Here is a 22,478-nt window from a genome sequence, read left to right as displayed (position 1 = left end):
AACTAATGCAGATTGTTTGAAGTACCCATTTCCTGCCAGGAGCAGAGAGATGCCAACCTGGGCAGAGTTCACACAAAGCTCATTTCAGTACAAAGGTGATACAAGAGTGACTGGGGACGGACAGAGGGGCTTTGCAGCTCTGCTGGGGCTGCAAAGTTCAGGCTGCTGTTCACAGCTGTAAAAGGAACTCCTGCTGCTGTAGCAAAGCTCTTTGAAGACACAGACAGTTTATTTATGAGCCAGATCCTGCTGTGATGAAGAATAATCTGTTCCCCAAAATCTACCAGCAGCATTACCACATCATTCCTCAGCCAATTTGCTGCCAGAACCTGTAATCCCAGGAGCAATTTCCAGGGAAAGGGGAGCAGGTTCTACTCATTCCTTCTAACAGCTCTTACACCATGGCAGAACTCTCAGCAGCCCAGATTCCCCTTGGAAAGGCAGGATGCTATCTTGCTTCTCACTTTTCAGGATTCCTCATCATTTACAAGGCTTTACTCATATATTCTGAATGCTTTCACCAAGATAATGAATAGTCTAAGAGCCTGTGATGAAGTCCTTTTACTTTGTATCTGCTATTTCACGCAGGGAGGGGATGGAGGAAGGCAGGAGATTCCATGCTTCAGGGAAGGGACACCCAGGAGACAAACCTCTGACAGGTGCACCTTCCACGCAAATTAAATTTACAGGGAAAACATTACACCCTAGGAAGAAATGTCACAATTCAACTTCCCATTTTGATTTTTGGAACAGGCTTCAAATGCTCCAAGCACAGGGACCATTGAGACTCTAAGCCACACCATATCCCTGCCAAAATTCCCAGCAGCCATGACAAAATGGCTGCAGAAATAACGCAGCATCCTGGCCCTCCTGTTGTGTCAGGAATAAACTGCTGGGAATAGAGCCCAAGGGACAAAAGTTGTTCTAGCTGAGCATATTTTGAAAGGAGACAAAGGAAGAGATCAAGCGTCTCTAGCGTAGAAGTTTAAAGCTTGTGAGAAATGTTTCCAAGAACTGGACAAAGGATGGGACAGGAGACAGAAAGTACCAGAGGCAGGATAACCAGAAAAATAAACCAAACAACAGCTTTAATAAGAATTTGTACATAACAAGGTTAATCTTTGTGGTAAAGCTGCAGCAAATGAACCACTAGAAGTCCTTTGCCGAGAAGGACAATGACAGCACTGATGCTTCAGCCTAGGTGAAGGTGAGCACATCAACCAGGGCTTGTCAGTGGAATGCTATTTCCTAAGGGTCTCCAAGATCTCTGCTTTCTCCTCTTGTGGATATTTAGATGCGTTTGTTTGGGGCTAGGGTTTCCTAGTGCACCAGCCCTCAAGGGTTCTTGCCCTGACTAAGGAACGTACAGAGGTACCTAAGGAATTGCTCCGCTGAGTCTACAGATTAATTTCCTTGGTCTCTATTGAGCCTGTTAACTGGGAAACTCTTCCCTCTCAGAAGCAGTGCCATTTCTTGATAGACTTAATCATCAGCCAAAGCAGAGCCCTCAAATAAAGCTCTAATTTCTGCTGCAGCTCAGCTTTCATCCCACCAAGGCAGCACTTCAGCTGCATGTTCCCACCTTGGCAGTGTGAAAGCAAGGGTTGCAAAATTTCCTCTGAGGCACAAAGAGCACACAAAAACTGAGGGCAAGACCAAAGGGACAGGGCCAAGAAAAGAAGCAGATCCAGAGATCCAGGTTTCTCTTGAGACCCTGAAGGCTCCTTGCACGAGATGCTGCAGCTGAGGCAGCAGAAGCTGAGAGGGAGAGAGGGAGGCTGGCTCAGCACCAGCAGGGGCTCTGAGAGGGCTCAGCCGATGTAGATCCTGTGGAAGTCGTTGGCCCCAAAGGCCGCGTTGCACTTGGGGCACTTGCGCTGCCGGGTGTCGTAGCGCGTCTTCACGCACTCGAAGCAGAAGACGTGGAAGCACTTGGTGAGCACCGCGTCCTTCTTGCGCATGTTGCAGCACGGGCACGTCAGGCGGGCCTGCAACAGACACACACAGACACGCAGAGCTGTGAGGGGTGCTGCAGCCCAGCTGCTGCACTCAGAGATGTCTCAACATGAAGGTACCTCCATTCCTCAGAAGGACAATGCGCTTTCTCCAGTGCCAGAGAACAGACGAGAAATGCCAGTCACTGAAAGTGTGCCTACACACCCCTCTGACTAAAGCAAAAAGGGAAGCCAATGGACACAGGTACTCACCTTGTAATCCTTGATTTCCTCCATCAGGATCTCATCACAGTTGGGAACCATGTCAGGCTTCTTTGTGGTCTCCAACTTCCTGCGCAACCTAGAAATATCTTCCTGCATAAAAACAGGAGACCAAGTGAAGGAGCAGTACGTTCTCTGTCAGCTTCTTCAGGGACCAAAGAGAACGTGCTCCTGGCTAAGTCATGCCAGCCACAGTTTCATCTCCTATAATCCAAGAAACAAAACGATCATCTGATGCCACAAGCATTATCAGTTATCAGGGGACAAAATCTGAAAGAGCCAAGACCTGATGAAGCCAAAATCAAAGTGAAACTGGATACCAAGAGCAGTTGAGCTGAAACCCTCTGCAAGCTTAGTGTATAAGGAGAAAGACACTAAAGCAGACAGATCTTGAAGAACTGTGCATAGGGTATATACCTCAGCCCTTTTGAAGTTGAACATCTCCTTCTCTCTAGTTACTCTGTTTTCCACAATCTCCTCCTGAAAATCATGTAACTTCTTCTGAGCCAGCTCTAGCTGAGCTTTCAGATCATCTGCAAGCTGGGCTGCATCCATGGCCTGAGAAAGAAAACCAGTGTATAATGACCAAACACGGAAGAACAGCTCTAGTGGTTTCTAGTCCCGTGTTACTACCTTATTATCAACAAGTTCTAATCATTTAGCTTCAAGATTCCTTTGGGCAGAGCCAAACCTTGTCACACTCACATCTCTTACAAATGTGCCACACGCATCTCTTACAAAAACCAAAATTCTCTTCTTAATGTATTTTCAGCCTTCCAGCTTCCATGTCTTCTCTATTAAAGTGTTCAGAGGCAGTTCCATAGCTGAACTAGACAGAACTGCAAGATACCTATTTCTAACAATCTCTCTTCACCAGTTCTCTTCTGACTTTATAACCAAATGCCCTTAATACCACAGATTGTCATATTAAATACAGGTGACTGCTGAATTCTCCCTGGCTCCTCTTCACAGGAATATTCCTGCTTTCCTTTCTGCCTGTTCTAATGTAATTTCTGCATTTGTACTAAAACTTAACAACAAAGGCAGCATCAGCTATAACTTAAGACTTATTTTACTGGTAACACACCTACTTTACTGATCTTAGGCATTTGTAGAAAGTGTTCACATTCCCCAGATGCATTTTCTTTTGCTTTTCCCATCTTTGCAACAAAAGCTTAGACCAGAGTTCATCTGGCTGCTATCTCTCTTCAACAAAGGATACACAGAAAAACATATGACTTGCTTCTCCTTATCAAAGGAAAACATCAGTCTCCAGGACTTTAATCATAATTCTCTCCAAGCCTCTTCAGCCTTCTAATATACTCATCCAGAACCAGGGAATACTAGGTTCTCTAATGCCAATGAGAGCTCAGAGCCTTCCATGCCTCCCACAAGGCAGCAGCTCCACCTCACAACCCAAGAGGAAACAAAGGCATCACTCACCTTGCGTTTGTTCATCTCCAGGGCCTGTGTTCGCAGACCCAGCTCCTTCTCTCCTGTTCCAATGCTGCTCTGCAGTAAGTGTTCCTTCTCCTCCAGCTTACGTACAACCTGCAGCTGGGCATCCACCTTGGAAAAGGAGACAGAGGGAACAGAAAGAATTAATATATGCTCTGTGGGTCTTCAGAACTGTCACTCAAGCTGCAGGCTAAAACTACCCCTGCATCCCCATCACCAGGGAGCACACCATCAGCTTGCCTTTTTCTCCCTGAACAGCTGTGACTGTATCCAGAGAGCTGTACCCAGATCTCTATGGTCAACACTTTAAAACTTAGCAGTCAAATATTTGCAACAAAGATTTCTTAATTTTTGGACAGTGGCTTAAAGACTTCCTGCAAGGCAGTGAACAGTTCCACAGTGGTTCTAAGGATAACAGGATACAGAGCCACAGAATGGCCTGCATTGGAAGGGACCTTAAAGATCATCTAGTCCCAGCTTCCCTGGGCTAACTTCCACAGGGCATGTTTCTCAAAGCCCCATCCAAGCCTGGCCTTGAACACTTCCAGGGATGGGGCATTCACAACTTCTTTGGGCAACCTCCAGCAGTGCCTCACCACCGTCTGAAATTCTTCTGAGTGAAAAATTTCTTCATAACATCTAATATGATCCTGCCCTCTTTCAGTTTAAAACCATTGCCTCTTGTCCTGACATTGTATGCTTATATAAAAAATTCCTCTCCCTCATTTTTCTAAGTCCCCTTCAAGTACTGGAAGGCTGCAATGAAGGCTCCCCTGAGTCATCTCTTCTCCATGCTGAACAGGCCCAGCTCCCTCAGCCTGTTTTTGTAGCAGAGGTACACATTTTTTCTCGTTGCCTTTATAGGCTCCTCTGGACTCCCTCCAACAGGTCCATGTGTCTTTCCTGTGCTGAGGACCCCAGAGCTGGATGCAGCACTGCAGCTGGGGTCTCATAAAGGCAGAGCAGAGGGGCAGAATCCCCTCCCTACTGTCCATGCTGCTTTGGATGCAGCCGAGGATGCAGTTGGCTTTCTGGGCTCCCAGTGTGCACTGGTCAGGTCCAGCCTCTCATCCACCAGAATCCACAAGTCTTTCTCTGTTTCAGTGTTCTCAGTTATTTCCTCTCCCAGCCTGTACCCATGTATGAGGTAGTTCAGACTGAACCACAGTTTCCAACTCCTCCTGCTTGTTACCAATATATACAGCTACAGGTAGAATATACAGGCAGAAGTAACCTTCCAACAGGAAAAGGACTTACCACTTTTCCTCACCATCTGCTCTCCGTAGCCCATAGGACATTTTAATGCTGATAAAGCAGTCTCAGTTTCTAACAAAGACAGGCTCCTTTGAAGTCTGATGCATTCCTAGGCTGGTGAGAGGAACATTCTATCCTGGACAGATTCTGGTGAGGACAGTTAATTCTCTTCAGAGCAGCTCACATGCTGCTGCTATGTTTTGCATTTTGGAGCAAAAGACTTGTCAGTAACACAGCACTGTTTCCGCTGCTGCTGAGCAGCACTTAGCACCAAGACCTTCTGTGTCTCATGCTGCCCACCAGCAGGTAGACTGAGGATGCCCAGGAAGCTGGGATGCCACACAGCCAGGACAGCTGATCCAGCTGGCCCAAGGGGTGTTCCATACCCTACAATGCTGTGCTCAGCAATAACAGCTGGTGGAAAGGAGGAAGTGGGAGGATGTTCAGAGCTGCAGCCTTTATTAAATAACAGTAAGACATGATGAAGCCCTGCCTTCCTGGAGATGGCTCAACTCCTACCTGCCCCAGGAAGTAACCAATTAATTAATTTCTTGTTTGGCTTGTATGGACATCTTTGCTTTAGCTGTTAAACTCCCTTTATTTTCCCTTTACTTCATCTCATCTGTTTTCACACTTTGTCCCTTCTGGTTCTTTCCCCTTTCCCTCAGTGGGGGAGTGACCAACAGTTGTGTGCAGCTGCCTCAAACAGGTAACTCACACCTCCACCTCACTACCAGCTCTTGTCCTCTTTGATTTTTTCCCTATTACCTGTGTTTTCAGTGTCAAAACTTGGTCTGCCAGCTCCTCCTTTTCCTCTTTCAGCAATTTATGGATCTGGTTGGACTTGATACGTTCTGACATCAGCTTGAAGTTGGCATCATCCTTCTCCCGCAGCTGCTGCATCAGGCGGATGTTCTGCTCTTGCATGTCTTCAAAGGCTTGGCCTGTGACATCCATTTCTGACAGCAGGGCCTCTTCCTCCTGCAAAAGAATCACAGGCTCTGGCCAAACTGTGCCCTGGACCCCTTATAGTGAGCCTGAACATTTTATTCAGACACACCAAGCCTAGTGAAGATGGAGGAAGATTCTTGGTGTCAGGGAACACCATTATCCCAACAACCAGAAAACTGTATTCCCTACAAGTCTGCACCACAGCAGAGATACTCTAAATCTGAAGGTGCAGAAAAAGGATGGTCACCTGTCACTTGTCTGGCAGAATCAGGTTTGACACAGTTGTTGCCAGAGCTGGGCAGAACCCAACACCCAATTCCTAGCAGCTGAACAGCTGTCAGATACCCCAGGCCAAAAATTCTACATGTGTACAGCTTCCAACTAACAGGCTGCCAAGCTCCTTAAATTCACTTTGGCCACTTCAGCATTGACAAGGTAGAGCAGTTCTGTTCTACAATGAAAAGAATCTGAATTCTAAAAAAGTACATGTCAATTAATTGGCTTGCCTCTACCCTGCTGAGGTGGTCCTGCTCTCTCATTGGATTGAGCCTTTTTTAGCAGAAGGTATTTACCACTTCCATGCAAACATATTCATTAGATGAACTGAGGAGGTAATAACTCTTAAAAAGAAATTGTAATCTCTTCCCCTAATGGCTGATAAAGGCAATTCTCCTCCGTGTACTTCACTCAGGCCACGTGTTTAATTGTTTATTTAACATTTAATTGTTATTTAACATTTCCCACCATCGCCTGCCTGTGATATCCTGGAGCTGAGGGTGGAGGGGGTTATTTTATTGGTGGTTCTTTTGCTTGCTCAGTTTTCTTCCCCTTTGGTAAACAAGCACCAAACTCCCATCTCTGGCCTATATGGATATACATTTCTTTTCTCTTCCTGGATGTAACCGGAGGGCAGCTCCTTCAGTTGCCCAGCCAAAAGAGAACTCATCGGGAATTTCTCACCTGCTTAGCCATGGCAAGTTTCTTCTGTAAATATTCAATTTGCTCCTCCACTGCTCGGATCTTGCGGAGGGCATCCTCATCAGCCATCTTCTTACTCTCCTTTTTTTCCTTGTCTTCCAATTCTTTCACCCTCTGCCTCAGTTCTTCAAGCTACAAAAACCAACCAGAAATGACACTAAACACAAGGATATCCCCTGAGCATTGATAAGAGCCTGTTTTCTCCAAAATTCTCTGAAATACTCAGGACTGCCTTCAAAGCATGGCAAAAAACCCCAGGCTGTTTTGACAGAGTATTACAGGCAGATGTACCATTGAGGTGGGCTATAAGCCCAAGATCTTGACTTCCACACCCTTGAAAACTTCACATCATCTTTTATCACAGTAAGAACATCAGTCTCCTGCAATTGTACGTGTATAGATATGTGCTCAGAGAGCATCTGCTCCTTTAAGGGCATCTGGTTAAGGACCTTCTTCCATACAAGGAGAAGATAATAGGAAAAGAAGGAGGTAAAATAAAACATACAGAGATACAAACTTGGCAGACAAATGGTAAGGGAGGCAGTGATGAGAACAAAACTTGGTCAGTCACACTGATGAGAGCATGTCAGAGTGTGAAAATGTTTACTCCATCAAAGTTATCCGAGTGTGCAAGAAGCAGAAAACCCAAACCAAAATATACAGAGACAGAAACCTGACAAAACAAACACAGAGACAAAGAGAGGAAGCAAACCTCTCCAGTCACAATATCTTCCAGGAACCTACAGGAACAACCTCCAGGAAGATCAGCTTAGACTTTATAACTGATGACACTGTAAAGCAGGAATCTCTCCTGAAGTGGAACAGCTGTGGGAATCAAGAGCTGCTCAAATCCAGAAGCAATGTGCAGGGAAATGGAGACCAAGGATGAACAAATTTGGGTTAGACAGAGAAGGGCATAGAAGGAACCAGTCCTATGGAAAATATGGGCAGTCAGTACACATCTGTCTGGCTTGGCCTTGCCCGTGATCATCACAGCCTATCCTCTCCTATATTCTTGTATCTTTTAATTACACATTTTCCTAAGTATCGCAGTGTAATCTAACTCTTTACCCCATGTACATGTGCTGCACAGAGGAAGTGCTGCCTATAGGTGAGACCTGCTTCTGAAGGCAAGAGGGGAACCACAGGGGTCCCAAACAGAAGGACATGTTGGAACTTAAGGGATCTGCAAATGGGCCTGTGCTTATAAACATAGAGATTGTTGTGTGTGTGTGCCTGCACTAGCAACTGGTCCCTGTTTACCTTCAGACCATTCCAATCTCTAAGTGACAAAGCTGAGAAGACAAACAATCCTCAGTTCTGAGGAGAGAAACAATACAGCTCTGCTGCAGACTATCTGAAAAGAAGTTTAAGTAACACATTAAAAAGAAAAGAGGAAGAGAAATTAGGAATACCTCAGCTTTTGCCTTCTTCTCAGCTGCCATGAGCTGCACTTTGTCTCTCTGCTCTTTGGGGGCAGAGCGGTACATATCTAGCAACAGCTTCATCTCCTTTTGGCTCTCCTGGGCCTTCCTGGAGAAATGGAGACAGACCACAGTGAGAACACAGCAGCAAAGCCACAATGTTACACAGCCAGCACCATAGCCTGGAGATATCTCATATCTCATCTCCCATGTAGATATGGAGTTGTTGGTGGATCATTTTATAGTGGTAACATAAAACAGCAGCTGAGTATAGGCTGGAAAAGAAGTATGTTCAGGCACACGAGTTGAAATGCAAGAAGCGAGCTGGAGATGAAATAGGTACCCTAACAATATGGTACAAATGATCCACCTCTGCCTTGGGAACTGTCCAGGAGTGGGAACACTGCTGTGTCCTCTATTAATACCCTGCTGCTGTGAACTTGTATGCTATTGTTATGACAGCAACAAATCAATGTTACTTGACCCACACCATGAAGTATCTGCTTTGGTAATTCATGCTTTAGGCTTTTGTAGGAAAAACACTTCTACACTGACCACATCACAATCAGATACAGAGGGTGTCAAGAAACTCTTTTGGCTCCAAACTCCAGTGATGTTGATCCTATAAAAGCAAGAACACTGAACACGTCAGGCTTGGGCGCTGCTCCCACAGGAAAGGGAGAAACAACAACTCTTACTTGAGCTCAGCCTTCAGCTGCTTGATCACTTCAGCCTCCTTCTTTCGCCCGTCTTCATGCTTCCCTTTCTCCTTCTCTTTGGACTCTCTCTCCTTCTCTGATTCCTTCTGCTTCTGCTTTTCCCGCTCTCGTTCCTTTTCCTTCTCTTTCTCTTTTTCTCGCTCCCTCTCTTTCTCCTTCTCCTTTTCCTTCTCTCTTTCCCTCTCCCTTTCCCGTCTCTCCCGCTCCCGTTCTTCTTCATCTCTCCTGGCCTTCATCTCATTAATATCTTCAGAAGCAGCCTTGGGAACAGACACTTGGGCAGAAGGATCATCAGGCTCCTGCTTGATCTCTGCGGGTTCCTCCTTTGTGTCTTCAGTGCTGGACTGGGACTGGAGGAGACAACTGCCACTGCGAGAGCGGATCTGGTGTGGAACAGCAAGAGAGATGACCAAGAAAACAAACATTTAAGTTCTTAGCCAGGAGCCTTCCTTACTCCCTTCTCCCTTGTCTTCCCAGATCCATACTTCCATGTCCCCTTTTCATGGAGCACTACACAGACATGAAGAAAGAGTATCAATTTAGTCAAAGGAAACAGCAGAGTGTGGAGCTCCACAGAAAATTTCACTGCATCCTGCACAGCATATCAGAAAGGCTGATACTCCTGGCATGGGTGACAGCACTTCCCCCTCTCCTAAGCACTTTCCCCTCTTTTTGGCATTTCCTGCTGTGTTACCTTGCTGAGGTCAGACTGGGCCTCTCTCAGTTTGCGCTTGTATCTCAGCACCTCTCCCTTCAGCTGGTGGTTGTGATTCTGGAGGCTGCTGATGAGGTGACGCATCTCCCGATTAATGGGGCCTGCAAAAACAGAAACACCTCAGTTACAAACCACACTTCTGTTAACCTTCTTGAGGACTTTCGTGGAGATGGAGAACAAGATAAGTGACAATGACAAACAAAATAAGACTATCACCATTCTGCCACATAACAGAGCAATACAAAACACTTGCAGAAAAAAAAGTCATGCCAGTTTTATACACAACCATAAGTCCTTGCAAATTCACAGTCCTAAGTTCCCACTTAACATTCTTTTTATGCCCATGATCCTAAGGGAAACATGTCATGTTACAAAGAAAATCTGATTTAAATGCTACTTCAGAAGTAACTTATTTCCTCTGATGAAATTTAAGAATTACTGCTTTGCTATCTAGATTGTCCTTACAGACTTGGAAATGAATCCTCCCACCACAAGAAATTTTTAATAAAGCAAAATATCCTGCTATAAAGCAAATTGTGAGCAAGATGTATTTATTATATGGCATCTAGAAAGAAGTGGAGCTGGCCTCCCAGTAAAACAGGTGAAGAGTTTTGTTTTGAGGTGAAGAGACCTGCCAGAACAAGTATTTAACAGTAACAAGGAATCAATCTTGTTGATACATACAGTGTTCTTGTGCACTGTAGCCCCTAATGAGCATTGGTCATTAGGTGGTTGTTTTCAGGCACAGCAGAACAACACCATACCTGCTTGCTCATTGGCAGCAAGCGTCTGTTCAAACTCTATCCTCAACATCTCATATTCTTTGCGGACTTGTGCCAGGGTGTCCTCCAGCTGAATCACCTCCGTGCGTAGCTTCTTGTGAAGGCTGACCTCATCCCTCTGAGGAACAAAAGGAAACAGAACTTGGTGCTTTGAACATGGAGTATATCTCACCATATCACTATCAGGTTCCACAAGAGCCTGATTATTGCCACGGACGTCCATTTCCTGAGCATTTGCAGAGGCACACAGACCCAGCAGTGATGGTGGTGGCATGACAGAGCTCCCAGGCTGAGGGAGCAGAGGCATTACCTCAATCAGTTCCACTTGGCGCTGGTGCGTGGTGCGGGTGCCGTGCAGCAGCGTGCGGGCCTCATCAAGGTGTGCCTTCAGCTGGAGACTCTCGTTATACAAAACGGAAAACTGGGACTGCATGCAGCGATATTCCGGCGTCTCCTTCACAGCCTCTTCCACTGCTCGTCGAAGCTCAACCTGGATGGGACAAAAGAAAATGCCACAAAAAGAAAAATTATCACCTTTTGCCTTTGGTTTCTGTCTTTCAAGACAGGAGAACAACGGATCAAGCTGTCACAAGAAAACATAAAGCTAGAACTTGAATAGCATTGTTGTGAAGTAGGTCCAAGTGATATGATTCAGCACCAAATTTAAAAAGTCTCCATGCTCTCTGCTTGCATTAGGCTGCTTCTCTTGCACAACCACATGACAGAAGTTTTTGACTCTTGGGTCCTGAAATAGTTTCCCTCAAAGATATGAACTTGGAAAATATAATAAATCATCATCACCCAGATCAATAAAGATGAACACACAGAAAAGTATGAGAGAACAGATAAAATGCACATAAGTAGGCATTATGTTAGCCTTCTGCCAGTAAAACATAATGACTGACAGAAAGAGAAATTAAAAAAAACCCAGAGAACTGAACTCCTAGAAAAAAAAATTAGCAAATGATTGTGACTAGAAGCAGAGAAACAGACACATATATACATGCATTCAGCTTAAAACTAATTAGGGAGGGAAAAAAAAAAAGCTGTAACCTAAAAACCACTCCTCTCAAAACAAATTCATGTGGGTAAATAGAATTCAGAGGTGCCTCAAGACAGTTCCTGCATCAGATCTCTGGATTTAGGTTATCAAGACAGACATTTCTTATAACTGGCACTGACCACTAAGATGAAATTTGCATTATTCTTTCCATTATATACTTATCTGCCACAGAGCCACAGCTTCTTGTGTTACTGCCTTTAAAACATCACAAACTCACAGGCTGTTTCCTATCTCACCATCCCCCACAGTGGGAAAGACAGAAATTCATTGAATCTTTCCAAGAGCATCTCTCCCCTCACAAGTTCCCTGATTGTTTCTGTTCTCTGGTTCCACTTACAGACGACATGGGAAAGGTGGAGGAGGGATCACTACTTGTAAAGAGGTGAAAACCGTTTTAACCAGACATGGTTAAAATGGACTCAAAGATCAGAACGGGACGTGGGCAGGAAACCATCACAATTTCCAACGGTGGCCACACGCTGTCACCAACGCACCGAGCTGCAAGCGGAGCCACAGCCTCCATGGCCTGTACCTGGAGCCAAGTGTAACACAGCTAAAGAGCAGGCTCAGAACAGACACTGCTAACGAGGTTTTCTGCAGGCACACCACTGCAGAGCTGAGGGCAGCACATCCCACAGAGCACCTTCACCCTCACACGGCTACAGATGTCTCACCTTGAGCTTTTCATTCTGTGTTGTTACTTCCTCAAGATCCTGGCGTAGTTCCTCCAGTTCATTAAGGCGATTCCCAGCAAGCTCTTTATTCTCTTCCAGCTCTGCATTCATCTCCTCAAACTGTTGGGATAAACTGCTTGTAAATCCTGCTGTTAATGTGTCTCCTGAAAATGCTAATGAACTATCTGTTCATGCAGTAACAGCAATCACAGACTGAGCAGTCAGGTAACTTGACCAAGAGAGACAGAGTCTAATTCCACCAGGTGTTTTTTAAGTAGAAACCTCATCCACAGACAAAATGGCTTACACAGTCATGCAGCTTTGTGGCACAGGATCTAAAAATTATCTAAAATAAGTACCTAAATTCTGTTCACATTGTGGCCCTTGTTCTCCTTGACTGTATTCTTCCCCTTGCCCACAGCCAAGCTCCTGACCTCACCTTGCGGGCATTAATGGTGATTGTTCCTCCATAGAGGCTGCTCCCAGCTCCATACACCTTGTAGCCTTTGGAGTTTACCTGCAAATATGCAAGAGATTTCCTCAAGACCCAGTGAAATACCGAGTGATGCAGCAGATCCAAAGACCAAAGCAGTACACACAGCAGGTTCTCAGCTCTCCCAGCAAAGTCCCAGAGAGGATGTCACATACCCATCCAACACCACCCCCATTCCCAGGTTTCCTGGCCAGCACTTACTCGTTCCAGGACGTCAGCCAGGTGGCGGTTGAGCCTCTGCTCCCTCTTGCGGATCTTGTCAATGTCCCACTGAAGGTCATCAATCATGGTCTCCAGGACAGACACTCTGGATTCTGCTGTCTCCACCCTCTCTTGCAGCTTGGAGAACTGCAATCAAAGGAGTGCTTCAGCCAACACATTTGCATAGTGCCAACTTTTCCTGACGCTGTTCGGGAGTCATTTTTTTCTTATTCATCCTGTTTTTCACTTTTTGCTGTAGTGACAGACTATTCCATGAACTGTCCTGAATTTTACACTGGCCAAATCTCAAGACAGCAACAAAATTAAGACAAAAGAGAGCAGGAAGCTGGTAATATCTGGCAGAATACAGAGGGAGCCACCTCAGCTAATTCAAAGGCTTTTTGATTTTAATCTTTTCAATCCTTATGTCCATCTACTCTACAGAGCACCTAAGCACTCAGAGGTCTAAAGCTGGGCAAGACCAGCATTAACATAATTTTTAAATGAACTGAAATCTCTCAAACAAATGCTGCTAATAATGTGAATAATTTAATAACTGGGATCATCCTGAAACTGGTATCATTACACTGTCAAACAACACAGAGAAACCAAGGAACTGAGAATGACAGGATGTCACCTCCACTGTTCCATGTGTCTACAGTCACCTCAGCATCACCTGTCCCCAGTTCCTCTGCTCTCCCCTTTCCTTTAAAAGTTCACTGACATGTAAATCAATCTGATTTATATAGAAAATCTATGTACAGCTCTCCACAACAACAACCTTTTTCATAACGTTCAAACCATCTTCCTCCTGTGCCTCTCCAAGGAAATTAGCTGCTTTCCAATCTATGGCAACCATAAATTATGCTAAGCAGGTCCCCAAAGCAGATTTCTTTCCTTTTTATACCTCCTGAGACATGACTCTGTGCTTCTCCTGAAGAACATCAGCCAGTTCCTGCAGCCGTCCATTCTCCTGTGACAGGTAGGTATTCAGCTCCACTACTGCTTCTTCCATCAGTGAAATATCTGAAAGGTGCAGAAAGAAAAGGAAATTAATGGAAATTAATCAACACTGATTTTAATTCATGAACAGCAAAGAGAGAAATAAGAAAACAGAAAAAGGAGTCTGGGTCTAACTTCAGTTTACCTCTCCCACAGGTGTTTCCTGAGGGCCTGATCTCCATCCAGAGAGCTTTGACCTGCACTCCATAACAAAAGGCTCTGCAGTTTAACAGTGCTGCCCACTTCTGACCTGGGGGCCATTCCCTCTCACCAGAGATCACTTCAGCTGTGTCTGTGCCAGCAACCCAGAGCATGCCCTTGGAACCCAGGGACACCCCAATGCTGCCCAAATTCACGCGTAAACCTGCTGCAACAGATGGCCCAGGGTGACACACCAGGCCAACACACCACGACACCATGTGACAACCACAGCACCAGGGTCACAGGTGAAACTAAAGCACCTGAGGATAGGCTCACATGGCACCAGTGTCAAAGCTACTACAGTTCAGGACTGCCAGCCAAGGACAGCAACACTTCCCTACACCAATGCCAGACTCGGTCAGAGCACACAGAAGGCACATCAAGCATGAGTTGGCTTTCATTCATAAGAATGAAAATCTAACCTTAAGCGAATGATGTTTTTTCAACAGTCATCCATCTGAGTCTAAAGTGAATCTGCTACATTAATTTTTAGAAGATGGTCATTTGGCTTTTTCTGCACATATCTGCTACGTTCAAAACTGACAGCGACACTAAGCAGCTTGTTATTCCTACACCTTCTACTAAACTGCAAAGAAGGAGTCCACCATCAGTTTGCAGTGCTGATTTCACTTCTTTACTTGTAAGCATGAAGCATTTTATGTGGAAGCTGAGAAGGTTTAACTGCTCTCTGACTTCTCAGGCACATGAACACAGTACTGGCAGAAACAAGCTGCCCAATACTCTGGGCAGAACCCTCATCATTCAAATACAGAGGTAGCTACAATGCACTTCTGGCACATGATCCTTCAGAAGAGGTTATGATAACAAGAGTTTGGAAAGCCAAACAAATTCATTTTGGAAAATACAAGCATGTGAGAAGGACTAGACCTTAATGTTAAATGCATGATCAGGTCTAAGGTGGGGGCAGACAAGCATTCTTGAATACCTGCCACCTTGATCATACCTCCACTATTCAGTTTGTGAGACAGCACGTCCACCTTCTCCTGCAGCTTGTCATACATTGTCACAATCTGGGCAACAGCACGGCGGGAGGACTCCACACGCTCCTGCAGCTGAGATTCTATCTCCTCACTGGTACTGCTGGCTAGAGTGGCCAGGAAAGAGAATGCCGGCTCCAATCCTTCCCCTGGGAACATAAAGAGGTGAGAAAAAGTGTGTTCTAGAAGGTAGCCTATCACTGCTCTTTACAATCACAAAAAGACTGTCAGCTGTGGCCCTGATTTTTTAATATTTACTAAAGCCTTCTGAGTTTACATTCTTGTAGCAAACTTTCTCACACACTTTCTGTAAATAACGTAATATTTTTGCATTCCTTCATAGAGGCAGAGAAATTTGATAGATTGGTAGCTTGTCCAGTGTTGTTGGAGAAGTGCCATTTTCACCCTCCAATCCACTGTCACCTTTGGAAAACTATAAATGCTGGAGTCAGAAAATAAACTTCCTTTTTTTTACCTTTATAATAGCAGCAGTACGCGTCTTGCTTTCTCGTGGCCTATAGTGACAGACAGCCTTTAGAAATGGGCATCAGCATTGTCCATAGCTGAAATCCCACTGTCCCCAGACAGTTGCCTCACCTCGTTCCCTCTCATCTTTGCGCTCCTGATTACTGTCAGAGTCTGGTTCAGGTTCTGGCACCACCAGTGCTTTTCTTTCAGACAAGAGGTCTCCAAGACCTTGGTCCAGGTCAAAGCGTTTCAGGATGATGCGGATATTTTCATCAAACTGAATGATGGGATAGGCAAGGCAAGGCAAGATAAAGAATGGATGTGAACAAAAGGACTGCAGTGATACAAGGGAGACAAGAAAACTGTATATGAAGTAACAAAAGCTGTTACCAACCTGATTCCAGTACCGGTTTATGATCAGCAGAGAGGCATCGTCGGTGGCCTGCCGACGCTCCAGCTTCTCAATGTGCTCCCGCAGCTCATCTTCGATGGCCTGGCGCTGGTCGAGCATCTCTGCAAGCTTCCGGTTCTTGGTCTGCAGGGTCCGGATGTCCAGCTCCTCCTGGGCACAGGCATATGGCATACAGGCCAGGTCACAGACAGGCTCAACCTGACCCCAGAGACATTTCTGCCTCCAGATGAAAAAAAACCAAAAGGTGGAGAGGGGATATGCAAGAAAGACATACCGTTGAAGAAACACCACCGAGTTTGATGGTCTCCACAGTGGTGCCTGAATCTTCAACCCCTGCCTTCTTCTCTGGAGGTGCAGAAGGGCCAGGCTCTCCTGCTGTCCGTTTATTGCCGATTCCAGACATGGTGGCTGAAGTGTAAAGATTCCCACCTTCTCCAAGTTCTCCCTGAACATTAAAGAGCGCTATTTAAAAAACACCAAATACACATCCATGCGGTCAATTTTATTTGTGGTTTTTAACATGCTGACCCATTATGGTAATAAAATGCCCAAAACAGAGAAGATCACGGAACCAGAAAGATTTTGAAAAATATTTGTTGGAAGAAATGGATTAAATGTGGAAGACTGGTAAGGAGGACTGTAAATCATTCAAGTGACCTTGCAGCTGGGAATAACCCTTGACAAGTCCATGATCCTCAGGCACAGGCTGAGTTTAAGGGTGCCCATATCTCTAATACTGCACCTCCGCCCAGGTGTTGCTTTAGAGATCCCACAAGTAGCAAGGTAATGGAAATAAATCTATTCCGTGTGTTTTAACTGGGAGTTTGTGCCAGCCTGTGCTGACTCACACATTCTGGTCCAACACTAGCAGTAAAAGACACCAGCAGGATCTGCACTGCAAGCAGAAAGTTCATGGGGAAAATATCCACAGCACTGTAACATTAAAATAAAAGCACTGTACCTTATCACCCTCTTTGCAAAAAAATCTTCATCCAGGTTCACTCTCTGCTTTTCTGCATTAACAAAAATGAGTCAGGTTAGACTTGGGAAAAAACTGAGACAGTGTGGATGTGGCACCAGTTCACTGCACAACAACCAAACTGCTCCTATTGAATCTACACACAAAGCCAGTCAAAGCTGAGAGTAGCAACACCCTGGAAATAAATGACCTCTGTACTTAGAGAGCTTACAAAACCTACAGAACTGAAAAGCAACCTGGAGCCAAGGCTTGCAAAGACCCATTCCAAGAGTTTTGCTGTGTACCAGGAGAGATGTGAACATTTTTCAAGAGAACCTACTCCTAAGTCAATCCAGTCTGAAAAGCTCTGGACTACTAGAGAATCACGGAACAGCTGGGATTGCAAGGGAAGACAGGAGGCCACCTGCCCTGTGCCCTGCATGAAGCAGGCTCAGCCAAAGCATGTCCAGTGCAGGGCCTGCTGAGGGTCCTGTCCAGGCAACCTGAGCATCTCCAGCTACAGAAACTCAGCCATGACTCTGGGCAGCCTCTCTAGTGCTTGATCATCCTTAACATTAAAAAAGGCTTTTCTCATGTCTGAACAGTAATTCCTGTAGTTCCCTATAATATTATTGAGCAAAATTACAAGTGTATCCTCAAAAGGTTTACAATACAAATGGAAGTGACTGGAGATGAAACATGGAACCAACCAATCTTCACTAGACATGAGCTGCAGTCTTCTCCCACAGCCACTGGTGCTGTGGCAGCCTCTAGACTGAATGAAACCAGAAGTGAATGAAGTGCAGACTGTACCAGTAAATCCTGACTTGTTCCATTTAAGCCTATAATGGCATTTACAGTCAAACTAGGGGTTATGAACTGAACCTCCCAGTTCCTACCTGCTTTAATTGAGCAGTTCGACTGAAAGCCACAAGGCCATTGTGTTTTGAAGATGAAGATCGTACACTGCTTTGCCAAATCTCAGCAATTCACAAGCATCTCAGCTTGGCAGTGCCCTTCATCATATGCAAAATAGTATAAAAATTATTTCTGAGTTACTGAAACAGCACAGATCCTGTGAGGTATCTTTTAACAGAAACATTAAACTACATCTCAAATTTACAAAGAAAGACAACTGCCACTGAACCATTTTCCTTCTCTTAGCAGCAGCTCTGACTTTAGGTGGAATTCCAAGAGAATTGGAAGGGAACAGCTATCACTAAAAACATCTCATCTGTCCCCTGTCAGTCCAGCAAGCCAGCACTGCTCACTGCCTTTCACACTTTTTGTCCAGGGACAAAATACCCCTTCCACTGCCTCCTGGCATCACCCCTCTCAGCTCCAGCTCCCCTCTCACAACCTCCTCATACACTGTACACAAGACCCCAACCCACTAATTTTTTATGGCCACAGACCCAGTCTTTCACAGAATCATTTAGAATGGGAAAACCTCTGAGACCGAGTACAACCTATGAACCAACACCACCCTGTCAGTCACACCATGGCACTGGGTGCCACATCCAACCAGAGACAGGGAACCCACCAGCTCCCTGGACAAGGCCCTTCCAGTGCCTGACAATCCTTTCTGCTGCTCACACACAGAAGAGGTAAAGAACTCTAATCATGAATGTACATTTCTTTGAATGTCATATTTATTTCCTTCTTGACACAGAACTGCTGATCTGCTCTGCTAACTAACAGAGTAAGTTGTACTCAGTCATTCTGTATTTACTTAAAAAAAACCAGGTGGATTTCTGATTACAAGCCCTATCAATTGAAACTCAAATTACATTTTCTTTTCTTACTTACTATCATTTTACAACTAAATCAAAAACCTTTACTACACCTGCCACCACCTGATGTTCCTGCTACAGTACAGGAACTATACTACAGACACTACACACATATAAACCGGGATTTATGTACAGACACAGAACAACAGAAATAAAAGCACTGGGCAGATTTTAAAACTATTATTTGAGTTTATACTCCCCAGCAGGAACTCCAGTCAAACAATGTTCCATCCACAAGCCTAACAGGATTTTTCCATGGCTTCAGATCAGACTCAGCAGGAATATTTTAAGCATTGGAGGAGAAAGGGGAAAACTTCCAACCCTCTGCTCTGCTTGGCACTAGCATGGCATGGATGGGGTGCTGTGTCCAGGACTGGACTCCTCAGTACAAAGACAAGGAGCTGCTGGAGAGGGTCCAGTGGCAGCCACAAAGATGATGACGCCTCTGGAGCATCTGTCTTATAAAAAGAGATTGTGATATCTGGACCTGGTTAGTCTGGAGAATACTGTGAGGGGATCTCATTAATGCACACAATTATTTCCAAGGTGAGTACTAAGAGGGTGTTTCAGACTCTTCAGTGCTACCCAGCAACAGGATGAGGAGCAGTGGCCATAAACTAAAACCCAAAAAATTCCACATGGGGAAAAACACTGAGGGTGGCAGAGCACTGGAGCAGCTTCCCCAAACATCGAGGACTCTCCCCTTCGGAAACATCCCAAGCCCATGTGGATGTGTTCCTCTGCCACCTGCTCCAGGTGACTCTGCCTTGGCAGGGGGTTGCACAGGGTGATCTCAACCCTGCGATTCTGCGATTCAGCTTCCCCACACACCAGCCGCTCCCAGAGCTCCTCCGCTCTCCCGCATCCCGCGGGGGTCCTGCCCCTGACCCGGCACCTCCCCACAGCGCCAGCCGGACACGCCGCGGGCCCGTCCCTCCCTCCGCGGGTGTGCGCTGCCTGCAGCCCCCAGCGCCCCCTCCGTCCTCCGCACGGCACCTCCCGGCTCTCTGCGGCCCCGGCCGTCCCCACAGAGCCGCCGCGGCCGCCTCGTCGCTGCCGTAACCGCCGCCTCCTCCTCCGCCGCCGCCGCACCCCGTCCCGTCAGCAATGGCCGCCCCCCGCCGCCCCTTCCGGCCGCCATTTCGCCCTCACCCGTCATGGAGGCGCCACTTTGCCCTCGCCCGACATGGCGGGACCGCAGCGGCACCAGACGCCGGCGCCCTCACCCGCACCAAAGATGGCGGCGCGGGCGGAGCCTCCCCCGCCCACACGCGGCCCCGGCGGAGCGGCCGCCTCCCTGCCCGACCCGGGATGGAGCCGTGTCCCGGCCGGACCGGGGGGCAAGGGCGTCACAGATGCTGAATGTGGGCAAAACATCAATGGTCTGTCCTGGCCATGGTGTGGCAGGAGGGCCAGGACAGTGATCGTCCCCCTGCATTCGGCACTGGAGAGGCCACACCCTTGCTCCCTTCCAATAGCGAGAATGTTCTGCTTTCCTCAGTATTGTTTAAAGATTAACTGCGTGAATTATGCAGAGACAGAACAGCAGATGAGGGAAAAAAATACAAGAAAAAATCTGAGTGGTGAGGAGAGAAAGAGAGGGATTCATAATATTTGTATTAATAACTGAGATTCTTTTTTGAAGAAAGTGGGAGAGCCAAGCAATCCAATGCTAGTGCAGAGGAACTGCAGAGAGTCTTCCAGCAATTTGCAATTACTTAGTCTACCAGGAATATGGCAAATACGGTTGCTTTTTCCTGAACCTTGTAGTCTTTCACTTGCCATTACTACAAGGAAGAGTTGAACACTTTACAAAATTACAGTTGGTAAGAAGTGAAGTGACTGAAGCTGGGTGTTTCTTGGAAAGAATGTGCACATGTTCTTAGCATAAGCAGAGGGGAGCCTGGTATGAAGAAAACCACCGGAGACCTGGACATGAACTGAATAAAAAAGTTGTGTAAGAAAGCCTAGAAAAGAGACAATTTGGAGCTTGCAGTGTTGGTATGCTCAGACTGTGGCCACTAAAGGGGACCTGGCTGGACTGAAACTCCTATAACCAAGAAGTGCACAGCCTTGTGACCAGGCTGAGCATCACCCATTACCTGTTCCAAAACCCTATTCCAAATTAAAAAGACCCACAAAACCTCAAACACTGTCTTTCCCTCAAGTTGTAGGAGTAGTAGTAGCCACCAAATTTGCTATGAAAGCCCAACACATGGGTGTGAAATGCATCCTCTTTGGTAAGGTGGGAGGTGGAGACACAGCATTGTGAACTATTCATGTATTACCCAGATGTGTTTGCAAATATACAGGTAAATATGGAGCTTTAGCATACCCAGGACAGTACCTAAAATTATCTTTGATCCAGCAGAACTGTGCTGCTTCCAAGAGGAAAGGCTCTATGGGAGATGGTCTGGGAGCCCTCTCACCTGGAGGGCAGAGGGAAATCCTCTCTTTTGGGAGAAGATTTGTGTGCCTGGAGTCTCCTGAAGAAATAGCAGAGCACAGATTCATCCCAAAGATGGGAACAGAAGAGCTTTGGCCAGTCAACACAGGTGCTGTCAATGGCAGATGAAGAAAGGGATTGCAGGTTGCACACTCAAGGAAAGCACACTTAAAAGCTGAGCTTTGAAGCACAAAAAAAAAAAAAAAATGGGCTCAAGAACATAAGAAGCAGCCAGTCTAAGATTATAAAGTGGAAAAGTGACATCTACAGGCAACGAGTAACTGGGCAAAGTAAAACAGTACCCAAAACGCTCACAGCAGACTAACTACCCTAGAGGAGATAACTGGATTCCAAATTCAGTGGAGAAAAGCCATGTGCATCAATATTTCTGTGGTAAAGATGTATTTTTGTGTCAGCACACAAATGAGCCTTTTCATTAACTGGGTTGTTAACTGGAGCCATAGCAGTTACTTTGTGATAATGCAGTGCCAGGCACCCAGAAGAGCAGGTATGAAACACAGCCCTCAGTCCTGTGTCAGCTGGCACATCTATTCCGTGCCTTCTAGATCAGATCATAGAGGTGAAGTAAAGGAAGGAAAAGTCAGAGAAAGAAAAAAAAAAAAATTTAAAATGCGTATTAGTGGAACATACTTCGAAATAAAAGTACCAGACCTGCCATATGTGTGTACAGGTCTTTGACTTCACAGCAAATGTAGCTTTTTTCTTAAAAACAATTACAATAGATAAATAAATAGGATGAAGGGCTTGTACTGAGCTTCCTAACCCCCCTTAATTTCCTCATACACTGGCTACAGGCAGAGTGATTCTATCTTGTCCTGCTATTTTGATCATTGGTGCTTTGAAGCAAAGATAGAAACACCAGTGTCTTAAAAGACATCCCTGTCTTAATGGCTTATTTGTGGAAGAGGCACTTTCATGTTACCAAAGTGTGATAAGCAGCAACAAGATTAATTTTAAAAGCTAAGCTTTGAAGAACAAAGCTTCAGTCCTTGCTCAAAATTTTGTCCTTGAGGATTGTTCTGGTGTCCTCTCCTCTAGACATGACTTTATCCTTACTTCATTGTAAGGTAAGGATAAAACATACCATTGTAGCTAAGGTTGTGCTCTGAAAATAGGATAATTTTTGGTTTTCTTCTCAGGTATTGTGAAGTAGTCTACGTTGTTGCTGTGGGCATGAACTGGAATGAAGGGTGGTGCTGCAGGGTGCTGTGCAAGGTTCACATCAATTAGGGCCAACAGTGGAACTGCATT

General features: G+C 45.7%; 1 protein-coding gene across 3 annotated transcripts; it reads right to left on the bottom strand.

Annotated features, from left to right (window-relative positions):
- Positions 1–1,071: 1,071 nt before the first annotated feature.
- On the bottom strand, positions 1,072–20,146 carry RNF20 (ring finger protein 20). Of its 3 annotated transcripts, none has more exons than XM_077790195.2 (21): positions 19,913–20,146; positions 16,971–17,022; positions 16,284–16,454; positions 15,992–16,159; positions 15,727–15,874; positions 15,096–15,278; positions 13,836–13,954; positions 12,929–13,075; positions 12,674–12,751; positions 12,235–12,354; positions 10,808–10,987; positions 10,480–10,615; positions 9,695–9,816; positions 8,980–9,383; positions 8,273–8,390; positions 6,840–6,989; positions 5,697–5,909; positions 3,660–3,785; positions 2,634–2,774; positions 2,208–2,309; positions 1,072–1,988 (listed from the first exon to the last, which is right to left on the bottom strand). In XM_077790195.2, the coding sequence occupies exons 3-21, from the start codon at positions 16,410–16,412 to the stop codon at positions 1,812–1,814; spliced, it is 2,961 nt and encodes a 986-aa protein (XP_077646321.1). In that variant the 5' UTR covers positions 16,413–16,454; positions 16,971–17,022; positions 19,913–20,146; the 3' UTR covers positions 1,072–1,811. The 3 variants fall into 3 exon arrangements, with proteins under 3 accessions (XP_077646321.1, XP_085423114.1, XP_077646320.1); XM_085566988.1 differs by lacking the exon at positions 19,913–20,146 and adding an exon at positions 19,757–19,886 and having other exon boundaries at positions 16,284–16,471; XM_077790194.2 differs by lacking the exon at positions 19,913–20,146 and adding an exon at positions 19,757–19,886.
- Between the last annotated feature and the right edge of the window lie 2,332 nt (positions 20,147–22,478).

Source organism: Lonchura striata, chromosome Z (genome assembly GCF_050655825.1).
Source record: "Lonchura striata isolate lonStrDom1 chromosome Z, ASM5065582v1, whole genome shotgun sequence".
Lineage (NCBI taxonomy): Eukaryota > Metazoa > Chordata > Aves > Passeriformes > Estrildidae > Lonchura > Lonchura striata.
The sequence above is the reverse complement of the archived record's forward strand: the minus strand, read 5'-3'. Positions and strand labels throughout refer to the sequence as shown.

Coding starts and splice junctions, on each gene's coding strand:
- RNF20 (XM_077790195.2), bottom strand. CDS start 16,412: ATGTCTGGAATCGGCAATAAACGGACAGCAGGAGAGCCTGGCCCTTCT. Junction 10,616..10,807: donor GCCAAGTGGAACTGATTGAG/GTAATGCCTCTG, acceptor TTTGTTCCTCAG/AGGGATGAGGTCAGCCTTCA. Junction 5,910..6,839: donor AACTTGCCATGGCTAAGCAG/GTGAGAAATTCC, acceptor ATTCTTTTGCAG/GAGGAAGAGGCCCTGCTGTC.